We start from the raw sequence: 19,281 nt of genomic DNA on the forward strand, positions 1-19,281 counted from the left end.
TGCGCAGGGACAGCAGCTCCCGCCGCACCACTACCTCGCGGGGCCGGCTGCGCTCCCGCCGCCGCCGGTCCTCACCAGCACCGCGACGAGCCGCCGAGAGCCACCCGCCAATCACAACCCAGCCGCGCCGCGCGGGGCCCCGCCCCTCAGGCGCGCCGGTTGCGCCCTCCAGCCGCCTGTTGTTGTTGGGGCTCCCCGCAGCTGCCGGGGGGCGGCGCCGGGGCCGGAGCGGGGTGGGGGAGAGAGGCCAATCGGGCGGCGCCGCCGCGGCAGGGAGTTTCGCGGCAGGAGCGAGCCGGGGCGGTGCGTGCGGCTGCCTGCCTGCCTGCCTGCCTGCCTGCCTGCCTGCCTGCCTGCCTGCCTGCCTCTCTCCCGGGGGAGGAGGAGAGGGGCGGGGCCGCGATAGGCGGAATCCTGGCGCGCGGGTGCGCGCGCGCGCGCGCCCTGGCTCCAAGGTTTCGGGACCGGACCATGGCGGTAGCGGCCACTCGGCGGCTCTGGGCCCTGCTGTGCCTGGTGGTGTCCGCGCCGCTCTTCCCAGGGGCGGCCGGTGAGTGCACGCGTGTCTGAGGGAAGGGAGGAAGGAAGGGAAAAGAGGGGAGGGAGTGGGTGAGGTGGTGCTTGGGACGGGAGGGGAGGGGGGGGGGAGAGAGCGATGAGGAGCTGCGGGTCCCCGTCGGTTCCTTTCAACAACATGGCGGAGGGGCCGGCTGGGGCGGAGTCGCCTTCTTCCCCCCTACCCCTCCCACCACCCCGGTGTCCGAGCCCGGCGGAGCCCGGGGAGTGCTCGTCTCTTTGTTGGCCGAGCGCAGTGGTGGCTAGGCGGGAGGGGCCGCGGCGCGGGGCAGACGTGGTGCGGCTGGGTGAGGAGGGGCAGTGATGAGGGGTGGACGCGGTACTGTGCACGCTTGACACTCGCCCCCCGCCGGTGCCCGCGTTGCCGCCTCGGGTGGCTCTGTCTGGGGTAACTTTCCCGCTCCCCTAGCCCCTTGAGCCCGTCGGGCCCTGAGGACTGTGGCCGGCTCCGGCTCTTCCTTTCACACGCGGGTTCGGGTGGCCGTGGCCCGTGAAGGTAATTTGGTTGTCGGTGGCGGAGCACCCTCCTCTCTCTCTCTGTCTCTCTCTCTCCGTCGTTACGGGCACATCAGCCCGCGAGAGCTACCTTTGCTCTGCCCGGGGTGCTCCAGTTTAGGCACCAGACTGGGGAAAAGCCGCCGTGCCTTGTGAGCTCCTGAGGAGCGCTTACAAACAGTGTCACGGGGGAGGAGAGACAAGCGGCGTCTGCTCGTGTAGATACGTGTTGAATGTTCCATGTAGTGAAGGTAAAAGACTCCCTGAACTCCCACGTCAGATGCTTTAGCTCCGTTACACGCCACATTGTGGTGTGCTTGCAGCGTCTGCTCTGAAAGCTAGTAGCTTGGAGATAGAGGTGATCTCTCACAGTCAGACAGCTAACCTGAATGCTCTGTAGAGTCCAAGCCGCACAGAAATAAAATCTTTGATGAACCTTGTACAGTAAAACAGTTTTGTTTCTCCAGCCTTCTGTACCTATGTTTTCTTGTAAGAAAGATATGCTGTTAGAGCTGTGCTGTTGCAGACCTAGTGCATGAAACAGTAGTTCTTAGCAGCATTCCAAAATACAAGAAATAGGTAATTTTCTATTAAAAAAAACAAACCACAAACCGTTTTGTTCTGCAGTTAGCAGTTTGGGCCATATGCCTCAATAGGATATACAAATGTTAAAGACACTAAGCTAATTGATTTAGGTTTGAGTTTCATCTATGGTGAGTTAGATTATGATGATGGCAGACACACGAAATCTGCATTTTATAATTGGCCTGCTCCCTGAGTTCCTCTGTAGATATATTGCATATTGCTTTGAGTTCTAAAGAGGAAGTGGAGAAGTGCCATTGCTTTCTTCAGTTACAGTTTTAAGATGTCCCTTCATCTAGATTTTTACTATGCTGTTCATAATTCAACCTAGGATGGTACTTGTGCAGTAAAGAAAGTATTACTTAAAGAAGACAGAAGTAGCTATACTAAAATGCTGTGTTAATTGCCCATGTTCTTGTTGAAGAAGATGGAGAATCCTTGATGGGGAGACAGTGAATTAAGCTTAAGTTAACCATGGTTCTTGTGTTCTTGAAAAGCTGCAACAGGCTTTAATAATTAAAAGCTTTCTTATGTAACATGTCCAGTTTAGACATTGAAGGAAATTTATCTTGATGTGAACTTTGAACTTTTACCTCTTAATGCCTCGGATCAATCAACAGTTTTCCCTTAATATTGATAATGAAATTAATGTCTAAAAGCTTTATGTGAAAACAAGGCAATAGACTTCCATACAAAAACTTACATACGAGAACATACAAGGATGGAACTGGTGGTGTGTGGCCTTTGTTTTGGTGGTGATGGTGGTGGTTGTTGGTTTGTGTGTGTTTTTTTGTTCAGTTTTTTAAAGAGAGAGAAATCATCCTTATCCAAGATAATATGGGGGATCCAGGCTTCTTGATCCATAACTCACAGACCAGTCCTGGTACTGGTAAGGGATTAATTAGAACATTGTGGTCTGAGTTGACAAGGAAGTGCATGGTATGATTTGGCTACTGTTACTTAGTATTATCATGGGTTGACAGAAGTTAGGCATTTTCTGATTTCTGATACTGCTGTTCTGCAGTATACTAGTGAAACTGCGTTAATGAATTGCCTTGTGATATGTTTTATATCACCATATGGAGATCAGGCCTGTAATGAGTCACAGCAGCTAGCTTAACAGTAGAACACCCCTGATTTTAACAGCAGTCTAAAATTTAGCTTGCTTTATTTATTTATTTAACTGTGTGAGCAGTAGATTTTGGTCTCCCCAAAGTTCTGGGGAGTCATCTCTTGGAAATTCGTGCATTCACACAATTGCTCCTAATCGCATATAATGACGGAAATATGATTTGTATGCTGAAATGAATTTCAAAGTAAAAATGAAGATCTTTATTCTTTCTGCTTTCATAATGTTAGTAAAATTATAATCTAGGCATATAACTTTCTTTTTTCTAAAGCGTACTCTTCTATGAAAGATGCCAGAAATAAATTTTCAATACATCTTGCTGCACTGGGCATGAACATACCTGTGAGTAGGTCTATGGATGGGCTAAAAAAAAAAGGTAGTACAACTTGGCACATGCACTATGGAGAAGATAATGTTGCTTTTTTTTGAAGCTGGGGTTTTTCACAAGGGTTTCCCACTACTTGCAATTTGAGAATATTGCCTTAATAAAGTAGTTTGTCTGTTTTCTTGAGTGCATAATTTTGTTTTCCATTGAAAACAGTAATTTTTGGTAATTTTGCTTGACAAAGATAGGTGAAATGTCTGTTAAAGTAGTCCTGAAAACTTGACATCCAGTGCTGTTACTTTACAAAAGTTAAACTTACTTAGTGCCTTTGTGAGAAGAATTAGTCAGTGCAGCTCTTGAAATGTCATGGCTTAAAAAAATGTACGCATGATCCAGAAATTATAAGACCTAAGATGTCATTTTTATATCTTGAGCTAGAAGAGTTCAGACATGAGTCAGGTGTATTGTTTGAGGGAATTGTCTGAATAAGAGAATAGAAAGCTGACAGCACTGTTCTGTATTATGCTTTTTTGCTTCTGGCAAATTTCATAGGAGAGGAAAAAAAACTACAAGTGCAGCCCTTTTGCTCATTTGCCCAAAATCTAATACTGTCTCTTGCATATAATCTAGCCTTGTCCCTTTATCCCTTGAAACTATATCTTGTGGAACTGAGAGTCCTGATGGTGGTTCTGGTGAAGTTCCCCTTTCCAGTGAAACTTCTGTTTCTATTTTCATAGAATCATAGAATATTTTGGTTTGGAAGGGATGTTAAGGATCATTTAGATCCTCCTGTGGCATAGGGGTTGGAACACCTTCCACTAGACCAGGTTGCTCCAAGGTCCATCTAACCTGGCCTTGAACACTTCCAGGGATGAGACAGCCACAACTTCTCCAGGCAACCTGTGTTGGTGTCTCACCAACCTCACAGTAAAGAATTCCTTCCTTATATCTAATCTCTGTCTACCTTCTTTCAGTTTGAGCCCATTACCCTTTGTCCTGTCACTACAGTCCCTGATGAAGAGTCCCTCTCCAGCATCCTTGTAGGTCCCCTTCCAATATTGGAAGGCTGCTATGAGGTCTCTATGCAGCCTTCTCTTCTCTGGGCTGAGCAAGCTCAACTCTCGGCCTGTTTCCATAGAAGTGCTCCAGCCCTTGGAGCATCTTTGTGGCCTCCTCTGGACTCACTCCAACAATTACACATCCTTCTCATGTTGGGAGCCCCAGAGCTGAACACAGGACTGCGGGTGGGGGTCTCAAAAAAGCAGAGTAAAGGGGGAGAATCCCTTCCTCTGAGCTGCTGGTGATGCAGCCCAGCCCATGATTGTTTTCTGGGCTCAAGCATACACTGCTGGGTCGTGTTTTGCTTCTTATTGACCAACACCCACTAGTTCTTCTCCTCGGGGCTGTTCTCAATCCAGTTGCTGTCCAGCCTGTATTTGTGCCTGGGATTGTCCCAACTCGGGTGCAGAACCTTGCCCTTGGCCTTGTTAAACTTCATGAGGTTCACATGATCCCACTTCTCCAGCCTGCCCATGTTCCTCTGGATGACATCCCTTCCCTCCAGTGTGTCAACTGCACAGCTTGAGCTTGGTTTCTTCAGAAAATTTGCTGAGGGTGCTCAATCACAGAATCATAGAATAGTTAGGGTTGGAAAGGGCCTTACCATCATCTAGCTCCAACCTCTCTGCCATGGGCAGGGACACCACACACTAAACCATGCCACCCAAGACTCCCACTGTCCATGTTGCTAACAAAAGTGGTTGAACTGTCCCATTACTGACCCCTGAGGAACAGGGGTCACTGGTCTCCACTTGGACATGGAGTCATTGACCACATTGACCACAACTCTGAGCACAACTATTCAGATGGTTCTTATCTGCTGATCCATCTGTCTGTCAATTCTGTGCCTCTCCAGTTTAGAGGCAAGGATGTCATGTGGTATAGTGTCAAAACTTTGCACAAGTCCAACTAGATGATGTCAGTTGCTCTTCCCTCTATCAGTGCTGTAGTCCTATCACTGTAGGCCACAGTAGGGTTTTGTTTTGCCTTTAATGAAGCCATGTTGGCTGTCACTAGTCACCCCCTTATTGTTCATGTGCCTTAGAATAGTTTGCAGGAGGATCTGCTCTGTGATCTTGCCAGGCACTGAAGTGACTGGCCTGTAGTTCCATCTGTCATTCTTTATTCCTTTCTTAAAAATGGGGGTTGTATTTCCCCCTTTCCAGTCAGTGGGAACTTCACCAGTGTGCCATGACTGGATAGTGGCTTGACAGCTTCATCCACCAGTTCCCTCAGGACCTGTGGATGCATCGCATCAGGTCCCATGGACTTGTGCACCTTCAGGTTCCTTAGATGGTCTCAGACTGCTCTTCGTTCCAGGTCTTTACCCCATGTCAGTCCACAAAGCAGATCCACCAAGAGACCAGTTTGCTCTCCTGAAGTCCAGGGTAGTGAGCTTGCTGCGCACCCATCTTGTCACTCTAAGGATCTCAAACTCTACTCTGAATTTTGTGGTCACTGCAGCCAAGTCTGCCCTTGGACTTCACGACCCACACAGCCCACCCTGCATTGGTAAGAACAAGGTCCAGCATGGCCCCTCTTACTGTCTCTTAGTCTCCTTTATTACTTGGTGAATGAATTTATCAATGCATTGCAGGAACCTCCTGGGCTCATGCTGTGCTGTGTTATCCCTCCGACAAGCATCTGGGGTGGGTGAAGTCTCCTTCATGAAGAACAGAGCTTGTGAATATGAGTCTGTGCATATCTGCCTATAGAGGTCCTCATTCACTCAGTCTTTCTTGTTTGGTGGCCTGTAGCAGACTCCCTTCCCTGGGATGTTGCCTGCGCCTGCCCTCACTGTAATCCTGACCCATAAGCTCTCAGTCGGCTCCTCATCCATCCCCAGGCAGAGATCTATGCACTCCAGCTGGTCATTGACACCCCCTCCTCATCTCCCCAGTCTGTCTTCCCTGAAGAGCCTCTATCCTTGCTGATGTTCAGGGCCAGAGACTATCTTTCAGTAAATAAATAAAAACATTAATAATTTTATTTGAGTACCCTGGCATAGTGAAAGGTGCCCCTGCCCATGGCAGGTGTTTGGAACTGGATGATCTTTAAGGTCCCTTCCAACGCAAACCATTTTGTGATTCTATGGTATGAAATTGTTAATTACTCTTAATGAAATTTGGTTTGAGATGGTTTGGTTTCTTTAGAGCACCTCACAAGTTTAACTTCTGTAACACCTTCTGTTAGCATCCTTTGAAAGACAGTATTTCAACATATGATTTCCAACCAAAAATTCTTTGGCTGAAGGTGTTCTATGCTAAAGTGTCTGATTGAAGTAATTTTGCAGGATGTTAGCAAATACTATAGTGATTCGTAGGTTTTTAAGCGATTCTAAAAATAAAGGTTTTGTGCTATTTTCCTGCTTCAGAAAAACAACAGAGACAAAAAAGACTTGTTTCCATAGGTACCTGATCATACAGACTCCTGAAAGTGAAGTGGATAGCGTGTGCTTAATTCTCTCTTCATATTTTGTATATAGCATTAATACTGGAGCTTTTGGGACCAAATTTTCTTCAAGCTGTGTACTTTGTGTCTAAATTATGTCACCCGTTTGCTTTACTCTTACTGTGGGCTTTCCAGGCTGCAACACCCACGGAAGAAAGACTTCTTAAAGGAAATACCAAACTGTCAAACTGAGATTCTCAGCCTGAGAAATTACTCAAGTAATTGTGTTCAACACTAGAGATGAATCATAGAATAGTTTGGGCTGGAAGGGATCTTAAAGATAATCTAATTCCAGCCCCCTGCTATGGGCAGGGACACCTTCTACTAGGCCAGGTTGCTCCAAGGCCCATCCAGTCTGGCCTTGAACACTGCCAGGGATGGGACAGTCACAGCTTCTCTGGGCAATCTGTGCCAGTGCCTCACCACCCTCACAGGGAAGAACTTCTTCCTAATATCTAATCTGTCAGTTTAAAGCCATTGCTCCTTCTACTGTGACTACATGCTCTTGTAAAAAGGCTTTCTTCAGCATTCTTATAGGCCCCATTAGGTACTGGAAGCTGCTCTGAGATGTCCTTGGAGCATCCTCTTCTCCAGGCTGAACAAACCCAGCTCTCAACTTGCTAATAATCTTCTTACTAAATCATATTGAGGTATGAGAAATATGCTGTTGATAACTTCTATGACATGTATGTGTCATAATGCACAGACATTCTTTTATAACTGTATTGTCTTACTGTTCACTGTTACAGTAAACAGTCACATAAAACAGGAATGTAGAATGTAGAATGGTCATGGTGCAGTGAGGAAATGCAATAGAGAGGGCACTAAATTGTGATGGTGCTCCAGATCCTGTTCTTTCTGTTCTTGGCTTTGTCATTGGTTGTTTACATAACCCTCAGTATATTCATTTAGTTGTCTGTACTTTTCATTTCCCTAGCCTCATATCATTTGCAGGCATGACCTTTCATTATTTGGTATGGAGCTTCATGCTAGTGGTTTCATCCAAACACTGTTGTAATACTTAAAAAAAGAACAAACACAAAACAACAAAAAAGTGCCATGGAAATCATGGGCTAAGGAGTGAAAACTTTTTTTTTTTCCTCCTCTTTGGATAAAGTAGTTTTGAAGGAGGTTTTTGTGGTAGTAGATTGGAAATGCGTCATACCTGAAAGATATTCCTGGCTCTGGAAGGTTACCTTACTTCAGAGTTGTCATTCTCTTATCGCATGCTGCTGTCAACCCATTTTAAGAATGTATGCATTCATTCAAGTGAAGTTGGAGACCTGACTGGTTTCTCTCTGACTTATTTTTGATTGCTATAATGCTTTTCTGAGAAAAATATTGGACTACTTGGAGACAATAAAAGTTTGCATCTCCAAGGAGACAATGGCATGGTATTTTTGAGATCAGTTACAAGTGAAAACACTTCCTTATAGAAATGAAGTTATTTAACTACAGTTGGTTATTGACATCTCCTCATCCCATTGATGGTAAATCTCATCTACAATGTATTCACATAGTCATAGTCTCTTCTTTTACACCTAGATAATGGGAGAGTGAGACATAGGCAAGGATATTCCAGTTCTGTTTTCTTCTGGAATGGATTGTTGCTGAAGATGCTGAGTTAGCTTTCCTGTTAGAAAATATGGAAATTCAATTATTTTCCACTTAAGTTGGAAGGCATGAAGAATTGTTAGTGGCGAGAGTAGGAAGGGGGCTGAAGAATTTTTAAATGTTGTTGATTTTTTTTTTAATTTAAAGAGTGTGCCCACTAGAGAGCAGCAAAAACCTGTATTCCTAGAAGCTTTGGTTATTCATCTGATTAGGCATTGTTTTCTCCTTTTAAGACAGGGGGAGAGTAGCTTCAGAAGGAAGTAAAGATATATTTGTGCTGAGGAAATTATTCATGTGTGTGTGACAGTGTACTGTGTTTTGGCAGGATATTAGAAGGTACTGGCATCAAGGTGCAGCAGAAGTACAAATTGTATCAGATTGCATTCATTGGGAATTCTGTAGCAAAAGAGAGGTGGGAACAAAATGAATGAGGAAGATTAGACACCAAGTGCTTATTTAGTCATAGTGGTATCAGTGTGTCTCTATACCTTCACCAGATCAGTAAGATGGGTAAGTGTAACAAGGTCAACCCAAACCTCATTTTTCACTTCAAGTAACTTGGTCTCTGTACAGTGACCCAATGTAAATATATCTTACCGAATAATGTCTCTTACTGTAGGCATTCAGATGCATGTGCTGTTATGATGAGCCAAGAATATTATTTAAATCGGGGAAAAAAAGTCATGGATGACGCAGTGAGATAAAGTCCTGCTTGTTAAGAAAGTTGAAAGAAATATCAATGTATGAATATTTTAGGAAACTTTAATGCTTTAATGGGTTTAAAAATAAAGTGTCAATTACCAAAGGGACACTGACAGGAAAATAACTGTTAAATGTTCTCATAGTTAAACTGAATAAGACTTGCCTTACTACTCTGATGGGGGTGTGGGAAATTATATCTTCAAGAAGCGGTACTCTAAAGAAGCTTTACCTTTCCATGTGCCAGTTCTCATTTTATATACATTCTAATTATTTTTTCAGTAATCTTAATACTGAATAATTTTGCAATTCCATTTCTGCCCCTCTCTCCCCCCCTTGTTTTTGCTGACTGGTTTATGGGCTGATGAATCTCTCAGAAACATGGGTTTTCATTCTGTAGCATATATTTTATGCTACAGCATAAAGCAGATACTTTACCATGTTTTTACTCCAACAGTAGAGGATGATTGGCAGTAATATGTTTTGACTCAAGATCTGGGGGGAAGGAGGTGTTTTCAGAAAAATGGAATCAAGACTTTGAGATGGTATGTGTATTTGAGATCAGATTGCCATTTATTTAAATCTGTGATATCCAGGGATTGAGAAGAGTGTAAAATCAGAGACAGTTCAGGTGGTTACCTTAAACTCGTGAATTTAAGTAAAGCACACAAATTTCAGTTTTTAGGGCATCTTTTGCTTTACCACGATTTTATCCTCACACCCTCGAGAGAGGTTTGTTTATGGCTCAGCACATTTTTGTGTTTTGGGCATGGATGTTTAAGATTGTAAATGTGTCTAAATTTCTGTATTTTAATCTTTCTGCATGCATGTGCACAAGCTCTATGCAAACCTTTGGTCTCCATGGATGAACAAGTCAGTGTATTGATATTTTTATTGTTGCTACTGCACCATTCCCTGTCTGGCTTTGGTCCTGTAAATGCAGGAAGAAATATGGAGAAAGAAAGCTGAAGTAGTAGTCTTCCATCTCCAACAACTTCTGCAATGTAAAGAATGTAACTTGATCATCTTAGATGTGATTAGTCTGTCATTCCTGTTTCCCTACCCATGTCTCCTCCTTTCCTAGTGCAATTGATAGCTTTAGTAAACCAACAACTTTAGTAATGCAAAGCAGTGTTTTCCTGTGGCTTCATAACTAACAAGTCTAAACCATTTTCTGCTTGCATGAAAGCATATACTCTTTGGTCATTCAGGGTTTGTATTTTTAATGGGGATTAAGCCTTTATATGACCTTTCCTTGGTGCAAAGTTGAAGCCATCAAGTCATGTATAAAGTATTAATCTTGTGTAGCCAGCAGCATTCTTATTTGTCACTTACTGAAGCTATTCCCCTGGTTGCTGTGGGAAAAAAAAAAAAGGCATTATTTGTATTCAGTATGAAAACAGCAAATTGGCATGTTATAGGGGATTTGGTGGTGTTAAAAAGTCCAGAACTTTACTATGAGGATCTGTAATTAAACTCCTTTACCTGGAGGAACATCTAGGATTGCAGCCTTTCTCTGTTGATACATAATTGTATAAGGAGAAATTATGTCTGCTTTAAATTTTACTTTCATCTGATCATCTTAATTTTATTTGGTTTTTGTCCTGCTAAAAAGCCTTGTGTTGTTCTTCAGTGTTGCAGTTCTGTGTTTACGTAACCAAAAAGATCATAGGCCTCGTAGTGGTTTGAACTCTTTTATTTCTTAGTCCTTCAAGTTGTTTCTTGGCTCAGAACATGTACCAATACTAACATTCATGTTTTTTCTCAACACAGCATTACGGTGTTACTGCCATCTATGCACAAAAGACAACTTTACATGTGTGACAGATGGGCTGTGTTTTACCTCAGTAACACGAACTGCAGACAAAGTAATACACAATAGTATGTGTATAGCAGAGATTGATCTGATTCCCCGAGACAGACCATTTGTTTGTGCCCACTCCTCCGGAGATGGAGTCTTTACTTTCCCTCATTGCTGTGACAGAGACTACTGCAATAAAATAGAACTTCCAATTCCAACACCAGGTAAGGGGTTTTAACATATTTGGGGGTTTTATTTTTTTTTTTTTTTTAACAGAAAATTCTGCAAGAGTAGAAGCTTCAGTTTTGAAGTTGGAGGTGAATTTCAAGGCCTAAAATACACTTTAGATTCTGCCAATAAAATTTAAAGATATTTGGAAAAAGAAATTTAATCTTCTGGATAGGGATGTTAGGGACAGTGTTGAAGACCTATATGCAAAGTAAATGGAAACTGTGAGTAAGCACATAGTTGCTTTTGCGCCTTTGTTAATACTTATTTTGATTCTTGAAAAGGTTACTGTGCAAGAGTTATAAACAATACATTGAAATAATTTGAAGATTACTGCAAAATACAGTCAATTTAGTATCATAAAAAGAAAGAAGTGGTTTTACTATTTTCTTTTGTTTTTACTGTCAGGCCCTACTCCAGGAAAACCAGCTTCTAATCTAGGACCCGTGGAACTGGCTGCTGTCATTGCTGGACCTGTGTGCTTTGTCTGCATTTCACTAATATTGATTCTGTATCTTTGTCATAATCGTACTGTAATTCATCATCGTGTGCCAAGTGAAGAAGATCCCTCGTTGGATCGTCCCTTTATATCAGAAGGAACTACTTTAAAGGATTTGATATATGATATGACGACTTCAGGCTCTGGATCAGGTAATGTCACGCTTCTACTAGTAATTATTCTGGTTTTAAGAACCTTATATGGCATCCATTTTTTTATATTGTCAAATCTACTTAACTTGCAATAAACTGGAGAAATTACTAGAAGAGCTACTTCCATACAGATTCATTCAGTATCAGTGAAGACTCAAAATATGGAAATAAGTGAAATAAAAGATACTGAGTTGCTGCTAGTGTTTCTCATTCTGAGATTACAGTCTGATATGCAGGGACTGTCAAGCTATTGTAAATGTTTTGTTTTCTCTATTAGTAAGATCAGTCATTCAGCTTTTTGTTCTGCATGGCATATATATATTACTGTCTTCTGTGGTTTTGAGATAATTTGTGAAGTTTTTATCTTTAACCTGAAAATTCATTTATATCTGTAGGTATTGGTATATGAATAATATTCTGAATTCTAAATACGAGTTAATATTTTAGCCAGTTCTCTCCTTACTGAAGATATTTTTTGAGTTGCAAGTAGCAGTAGCTATGTGTATAGAATGGATGGAGTGTGCAGACCATGTCTGAAGAATTTCTGTCCCTTGATTTCATGAATTTTTGTTCTAATTGTGACTTTAACATGTGTTGATCTGGAAGATGATGTAATAGTCTTTTCGCTGCATATAGTCTTTGCTGTCATAATCTTGACATTGTTGCTTATAGGAGTGTGGTGGTCTGTGTCACAGAAATATGGCTTAATAGGTGTTGATAGGGGATGACGTGTCAGATAAATAATGTTATAAATTATATTATTTCTGGTCCATGTTAAGGAGAGAGACATGAGAATGTGTACCTCTTACCAACTTTCTGCTATATAGAAAGATTAAATAATACTGAAAATTATTCCAACTACTTGCAAATGTATGTGCTGAATTATACATGCCCTTTCAGCGTACTTTCTGGAAAGAAATGTTGGTGTTTGATTCTCAATTGCTGAATTATTTAATTTTCCTGACTGAAAAGATTTATATCAACAAAACCTAAGCATCTAGGTTGTGTTTCTTTCTCAAAGGCAGTAACTGGTAAAACTGTTCAGAGTCCATTGCTCTATCAAGTAAAATCAATGTAACTTGCTGATCATATTTAGAATTAGTTTAAATAAAGAGTAATCTTTGGTCATATCTTCACTGAAGAAGGTTAGGTTGCACTGAGTGTGTAGGGGGATGTTTCAATTGAGAAAATGTCCAAATAAGATCTGATAGGGGTAAAGCTGCTCTCTGGTTAGAAATGGAGCTTTAGTAGTCTGTGTTTATCTTAAATTTCTCATTTACTAATAGTGATAACTAATCGAATAATGAAAGTGATTATAGATTAAATGAAATAGATGTTCCAATATATTGGGCTAGAACTTGATAAATGCAAATGCTGGACGTACTCCTCCAGTTATGTCCTTTCTAGGAGGGGTATACAGAATAAAGAGACTTGGAGAATATGAAGGAGTTGGAGATTAACATTTCTTGGAATGCAAGAACCTATGATATATAGTTGTTACATTATTAGGAGCATAAAACTCTTAATATGTGCAGGTACAGACTTTTCTTAAAGAAACCTGAAAAGAAATTTAATGGAGAGAGGGGAACCCAAACAAACAAAAAACTTGTTTGTTGTTTTAAAGTACTGTCTGGTTGATAGTTCCCTTTTAACTTCTCAGAGAATCACAGCACTTCTCCCACTTTCTACATTGCTGCTTTCCCACACTTCTTTATATCAGAAATCAGGCCTATGATAATGTTAATTCAGACTTAGTTGTCAATTGGTCTTTCTGCTTGTTATCAGGAATATTCCTTCCTTTTCCTCTGGCCTTCCTCCCTGTGGTGTTTCTGAGCCTCTCTTCGTGTTTGAAGACTCTGGAAGTACTCCTTCAAAATACGCTCTTGAAAAGTGGGGAATCCCAGTTAGAAGAAACTTAGGATTCTTCCTCCAGAGCAAATGGTTAGATACTGACTCTTCCCTTGCCTATTTGTGAATTACATTTTAAGTAAAAGCAGCATGCTGGGGAATTACTTTGTTTTCAGAGCTTCGAGACACTCAAGCTGGTCTAGACTCCCAGAGTACCTTGCCTCCTGCAGTATTTGAGCACTGGCTAATGGTGGCTGCATCAGAGGAAGAAGACTGATAAATATGGTTGAATTTTACTTACCCCAAAGGAAAGCTCTTCACGAATTTGTTTTAATGCTTGAAAGTTGTGTTCCCTGTAAAACAAGATTGGATGTTTCCTTAGAAGTTATCTCTTAAGCTGCAATGAGTTCTATGTTGTTCATCTGTTTGTAAGAGAAGTATTAGCTTTATTTAACAATCTCTACTTCCCTTGTATTATCCTAGAATGGTTTGAGTTGGAAGGGACCTTAAAGATGATCTAGTTTCAACCCCCTGCCAGAGGCAGGGACACCTTCCACTAGACCAGGTTGCTCAAAGCCCCATCCAGCCTGGCCTTCAACACTGCCAGGGACGGGGCAGCCACAACTTCTCTGAGCCAACCTATGCCAGTGCCTCACCACCCTCGCAGTAAAGACTTCCTTGCTTATATCTAATTTCTTTTTACCCTCTTTCAGCTTGAACCCATTACCCCTTGTCCTATCACTACAGCCCCTGATGAGAAGTCCCTCTCTGGCATCCTTGTAGGCTCCCTTCAGATATTGGAAGGCTGCTGTGAGGTCCCCATGCAGCCTTCTCCAAGCTGAACAAGCCCAGCTCTCTCAGCCTCTCTCTAGGAGAGGTGCTCCAGCCCTTGGAGCATCTTTGTGGCTTCCTCTGGACTCACTCCAACAGGTCCGTGTCCTTCTCATGTTGGGTGCCGTGGAATTATGGCAGTGGGATAGGAGGTGCTTCAAGTACTTATCTTCTGTACTGTTGGCAGCGTATGTATTTGCAATGACTTGCATCACTTTGTTTCAAAATTAGTCAGTCAGTGACTATCTAAATTCACAGTGCCCTAGCACTTGCATTGATAATTTTCTTGTGTTCTGAAATATGCCTGCAGCAGTTGAATCTCATTGAGAAGACTGTACATTTATGGAATAAACGGGGGTGGGGGGGCATGGTCACTGAAGGGAGAAAATTCAGGGCTGCTAGTTATCATAGTGCTTAACCTTGTCAAACTTAACTGTGTGAAAGGGATGCTGCTAGGCGAGAGGTTGCAAGAAGCATAATGGAAATGTACAGAACAGACAAAATAATCCAGACCTAAGAGGCACAGCTAAGGAAGTGTTTAGTCTAGTGACCTGAAGTAGATGTTCTACTTTAAAATTCATGCTGAGAGACCAGAAGAGATTGAAGTCAAATAAAAAGGATTCTACCAGTTTTGGTTTATGGTATTGTCGAAGAGAAGCATATAAAATAGAACTGAACAAAACTCATTTTTAGAGTTTCCTGCACAAAAGGGGAGTAGGATTCATTTTCTGCAGTGATGAGTAAGAAGCTGTTGGTGTTCAGTCTTGACTTATGTTAGTATTGCCTTGTTCTTTCAAGACAGTTAAGGCCTGAAAGAGCTAGAGGCTTGATGAAAGAAATTGATGAAACACCAGAAATACATTCTTCTTCTGAACCTGCAGCTTTTAAGAGAAGGATTTCAAAGTCTTTTGGAGCTGAGAACAATTTTCATATCATGATGGAAATCTCTTTAAGTATCAATTACATGCTATATAGATAGATTGGGATGCTCAGCTGTTACTTTACAACTTACAAATGACAACTCTGTTAAACTGTCAGAAGGCTTGATTGAGAGTACTTTGTCATGATGTATGAAGATGATGATGAAGGCTTCAGGGATAAATTGGGTGACTATGGCTGAAGAAAAGGTGCTAAATGTTCTGAGCTGCTGTTGAATTTAACAGGGTCTTGACTAGCACACTGACCGTCATCTTCATGCACAGTTAAAAGAAGCTGTACTTCAAGAGCTTGAAGTACAGTTGTGCCCAATGTGTATGTCAAAGGTTGGTGTTGTAGCTGTCGCCAGTTAGCTACTTCTCAGGCAGTCTGGTTTACAGTAAAGCAGTTGCTCAAGTTCTTGGTGATACAGGGCTGTGTTTCCTCTATAGCAAAATTAAGAGACTGCTCAGTTGCAACAAAGTCTGTAAGGAATTCTTATGGATGTAAGATAAATATGGATTGCAATCTTACAATTTGTTCAGCAGCAGTAGTAAGAGAAAGCACAGTTGCAAAAAAGAGAGGCGAGTTGAATCTTGTAAATACTGCAAAAATAACTAGGAGCACAGTGGGTTGATCAGTCAGCAGGGACTTATATTGTACTGCGACATGTTAATGTGATGTTTGGGCACTTGTGAAATTGAAGTGCTTCATGTCTGGAAGGTTTAGAGCTTAGTATCTATCTGTTTGGAGGTTCACTGATACCCTTCAACATCTTTTTTAAGCAAGAAGGGATGTCTGTATATGGCACAGCAACTTGAAAGAAATATATTTGAAACTCAAAATGTACAGTTTACTGAAACAGCTGTAGGAACAAATATTAGGCATCTTGCCCATTTCACATGTAGGAAATTGGCTTGTTTTTACCATTTGCCAGTGGAATTCGCCATAGCACATAAGTACTAAGCAGAAAGCTTTCTCTGGCCAACAAAGTCAAATTATACATTTTTAGGGTTTGGTTTGGTTTTTCTACATTTCAAGAGTCTGTCCATAAGGAATGCAAGTTGGGCTTCACAGGTGAGCCTTTACAGTTTGGGCACACAGCACAGTGAACCTGAGGCCAGCTATTACAGCAAAAATTTTAACTTTGTCAGTAGGAATTATCACAGCACCTGACAATAATTAATCACTGGCATGGTGTCCATGTTTGCCCCTTTTTTCATGTAGTTATGTTGTCAGCACAGATCATACAGAAAATTCCTGTAGGTCTGTAAATCTTGAAGAACTGCTCTGTACACTGCAGTGCTTTAGTTTGCACTCCTCAGATTGAGATACAAGCATGGCAATGCTGCTGACCAGATCAGATGTCCTTTCAGAGCTGTTATTAGCAAAGAACGACCAGAGATGGACTCAAAGTAGTTATTTGAGCTATCAGTTGGTATTTATTTTCTATAGCATATGCAGATGTTCTTCTGTCAGCTATTGTAACAGGTGATTATGGAGTAATAGATTACTTTGTAAAGTGTTTTATTTAAGTGAAATAATCCTATACCAAAAGAGCTTATTGTGAGCAGATAACCTGGCTGCATTCATCCTGCAGCTTAGTATCACCACAGATTCCTGTGATAAGCCTTGCACTTACAACAGGAAAGGTTTAAAATAAACCAACCATGGATGGAGGATGCCAGTGCTTCTTGTTTCTTGTATAAACTTACTGAAGCATGGTATGAGATGCTGTGAGTTGGAAGCATGTAGATGTTCCAAAGCTATAAAACCTTCATGAATGTAAGTTTTTCTCAATTATAATTACAGTGAGGTGCACAAGAATGGCCTGTGAAATGGGAAGCTTGTGTTACAAGAATGTTTTCCTATTTTACGCTGGCTTGAAAGTGCTGACAGGCTGCTGGTGTACTTGGACATGAGTGTAAACTTTTGACAGTATTGCTGATAAGCATGGTTTAATTTTAACTTAGAAGTGGTCTTGAACTACGAGTTATGGGCAGATCCAATCACCCTCCTGCTCTACCCCCCCAATTAAAAGAAACAAACCCTTAAACCTCAATCCTGATCCCAATTGCTTCATGGTTTGAATTAAACCATCAAAATTCTGAACTGAAAGAAAGTTTGTATCTTCTTCTGTAGAGGCAGTTTGTAGTATAACATCTTGTTTTGCTGGCCTTTAAGGTTGAAGGCAGCATCATACTGGTTAGCAGTTCACAAGAAACTCTTAAAATCTTAAGAGAGTTTATGTGCCTTCTAAGAGAAATATCTTATGGCATATGGATCTTACATTTAGTACTTACTGTAAGTGTTTATTTTGTTAGAATGCTGTTTAATGTTAAATCTTCTTTTTAGGTTTACCTTTACTTGTGCAAAGAACAATTGCAAGAACTATAGTACTTCAAGAAAGCATTGGTAAGGGTCGCTTTGGAGAAGTCTGGCGAGGGAAGTGGAGAGGAGAAGAAGTTGCTGTGAAGATCTTCTCTTCAAGAGAGGAGCGCTCATGGTTTCGTGAAGCAGAAATTTATCAAACAGTTATGCTAAGGCATGAAAACATTCTTGGATTTATAGCTGCAGACAACAAAGGTTAGTGATACTATGAATTCATTTTGCTGATTGTGTATTCAGAATAGATGGTAAATGGGACGGAAAATAAAGTTGTGAGGATCCAATTAAGAGTAGAAAAAAAAATCTTTTTACTACAGCATTTCAGGTTTTGACAGGCTTTTCATAGCCTTTATGAAGGAAAAAAGTCCATTTTCCTTTTTCTGGAAAACATGCTTTGTTTAATTTTTTTTTTTAATTGCATATTTAATGAGCTGTGATTTCTACAAGCAAGTTAAACTACTAGCTAAGTTTAGTACCAAAAAGTAAATGCGTTGTCCTGTCAGCCCACACATCTGCTGAATACGTGTACCTGTACTTCCCTTATAGCCTAATAAGATAGATTTGTGGGACCAAAAGAGGTGATGTCTAATCCCGTTGTCCTAATAGAAAATAGAGTTAGAGAATTCGTTTTAAGGCTGAGATGTCCGACGTTATTAAGAACTCCAGCTAGAAAAGAATTTGGAAAAGGAGAATTATTGGCTTGTTCCTAGTATGAAAAATTATACCTGTTTCCTGAAGCTCTCCTTATAAGCTTTTTAAGTATCCATTAAGAGGAACAGTTTGACCATTTATTTTTTATTTTTTTTTTTAACTTGATTTGTTACAGTTTCAGTCAGATGAGTTTCCTGGGTTTTCCTGCTGTCCAGTTTAAGACACAAGATTTGTCAAAACCAACAGAAGTTTTGAATTTCTTACGTTAAGAGGAGCTAAAATGTTATACTGTTTCATTCAGTTATTTTAATCTGAAATTATATGTTTCACCATGAATGGCTTTTGACTTTTTTTGCAAAGCAAGCACTGACAGAAAATTCTGTCACGCTAGGGGGAAGTCAAGAATCCACAGACATCCTTGGCTTCTAAAAGGGCTCTCAGTTTTGTGGGAAATTCCTAAGTAGTTTAGCGTAGTTGAAATACACACATGAATAGAGTTCTTTTTAATTATCAGTAGATTAATTTCAAATTTCTACATCTCTACAGATCTCTAGAATTGGAACAGAACTGAAGAGGTTGTGTTCCCTTCTCCAGGAAAGGGCTAGGCTCCTACCAAACCTCCAACAGCTTGCAGATTTGTAGCATACCAGGCAATGTTTTCCTGCAATTTATTATGCTTACCATTAGAAACTGTCTTACTTTCATGCCTAAGGTTGGATTGGATATTACTAGCACCTGTGAGAGAAGAGATTCAGAGCAGCCCTGTGGAGAAGGACTTGGGGGTGTTGATTAATGAGAAAATGAACATGAGCCGGCAGTGTGCGCTCGCAGCCCAGAAAGCCAACCGTATCCTGGGCTGCATCAAAAGGAGCGTGACCAGCAGGTCGAAGGAGGTGATCCTGCCCCTGTACTCTGCTCTTGTGAGACCTCACCTGGAGTATTGTGTGCAGTTCTGGTATCCTCAACATAAAAAGGACATGGAACTGTTGGAACAAGTCCAGAGGAGGGCCACGAGGATGATCAGGGGGCTGCAGCCCT

General features: G+C 41.4%; 1 protein-coding gene across 1 annotated transcript in view; it reads left to right on the plus strand.

The window, feature by feature from the left end:
• The first annotated feature begins 339 nt into the window (after positions 1-339).
• TGFBR1 (transforming growth factor beta receptor 1) overlaps positions 340-19,281 on the plus strand; it is a 38,155-nt gene continuing 19,213 nt past the window's right edge. The window contains exons 1-4 of the mRNA XM_065667156.1: positions 340-550; positions 10,704-10,955; positions 11,368-11,610; positions 17,560-17,790. Of these exons, the coding sequence (XP_065523228.1) occupies positions 472-550; positions 10,704-10,955; positions 11,368-11,610; positions 17,560-17,790 (805 nt within the window). The 5' untranslated portion in view covers positions 340-471. The remainder of the gene's footprint in view (positions 551-10,703; positions 10,956-11,367; positions 11,611-17,559; positions 17,791-19,281) is intronic.

The sequence above is a fragment of the Lathamus discolor genome, chromosome 2, assembly GCF_037157495.1.
Source record: "Lathamus discolor isolate bLatDis1 chromosome 2, bLatDis1.hap1, whole genome shotgun sequence".
NCBI lineage: Eukaryota > Metazoa > Chordata > Aves > Psittaciformes > Psittacidae > Lathamus > Lathamus discolor.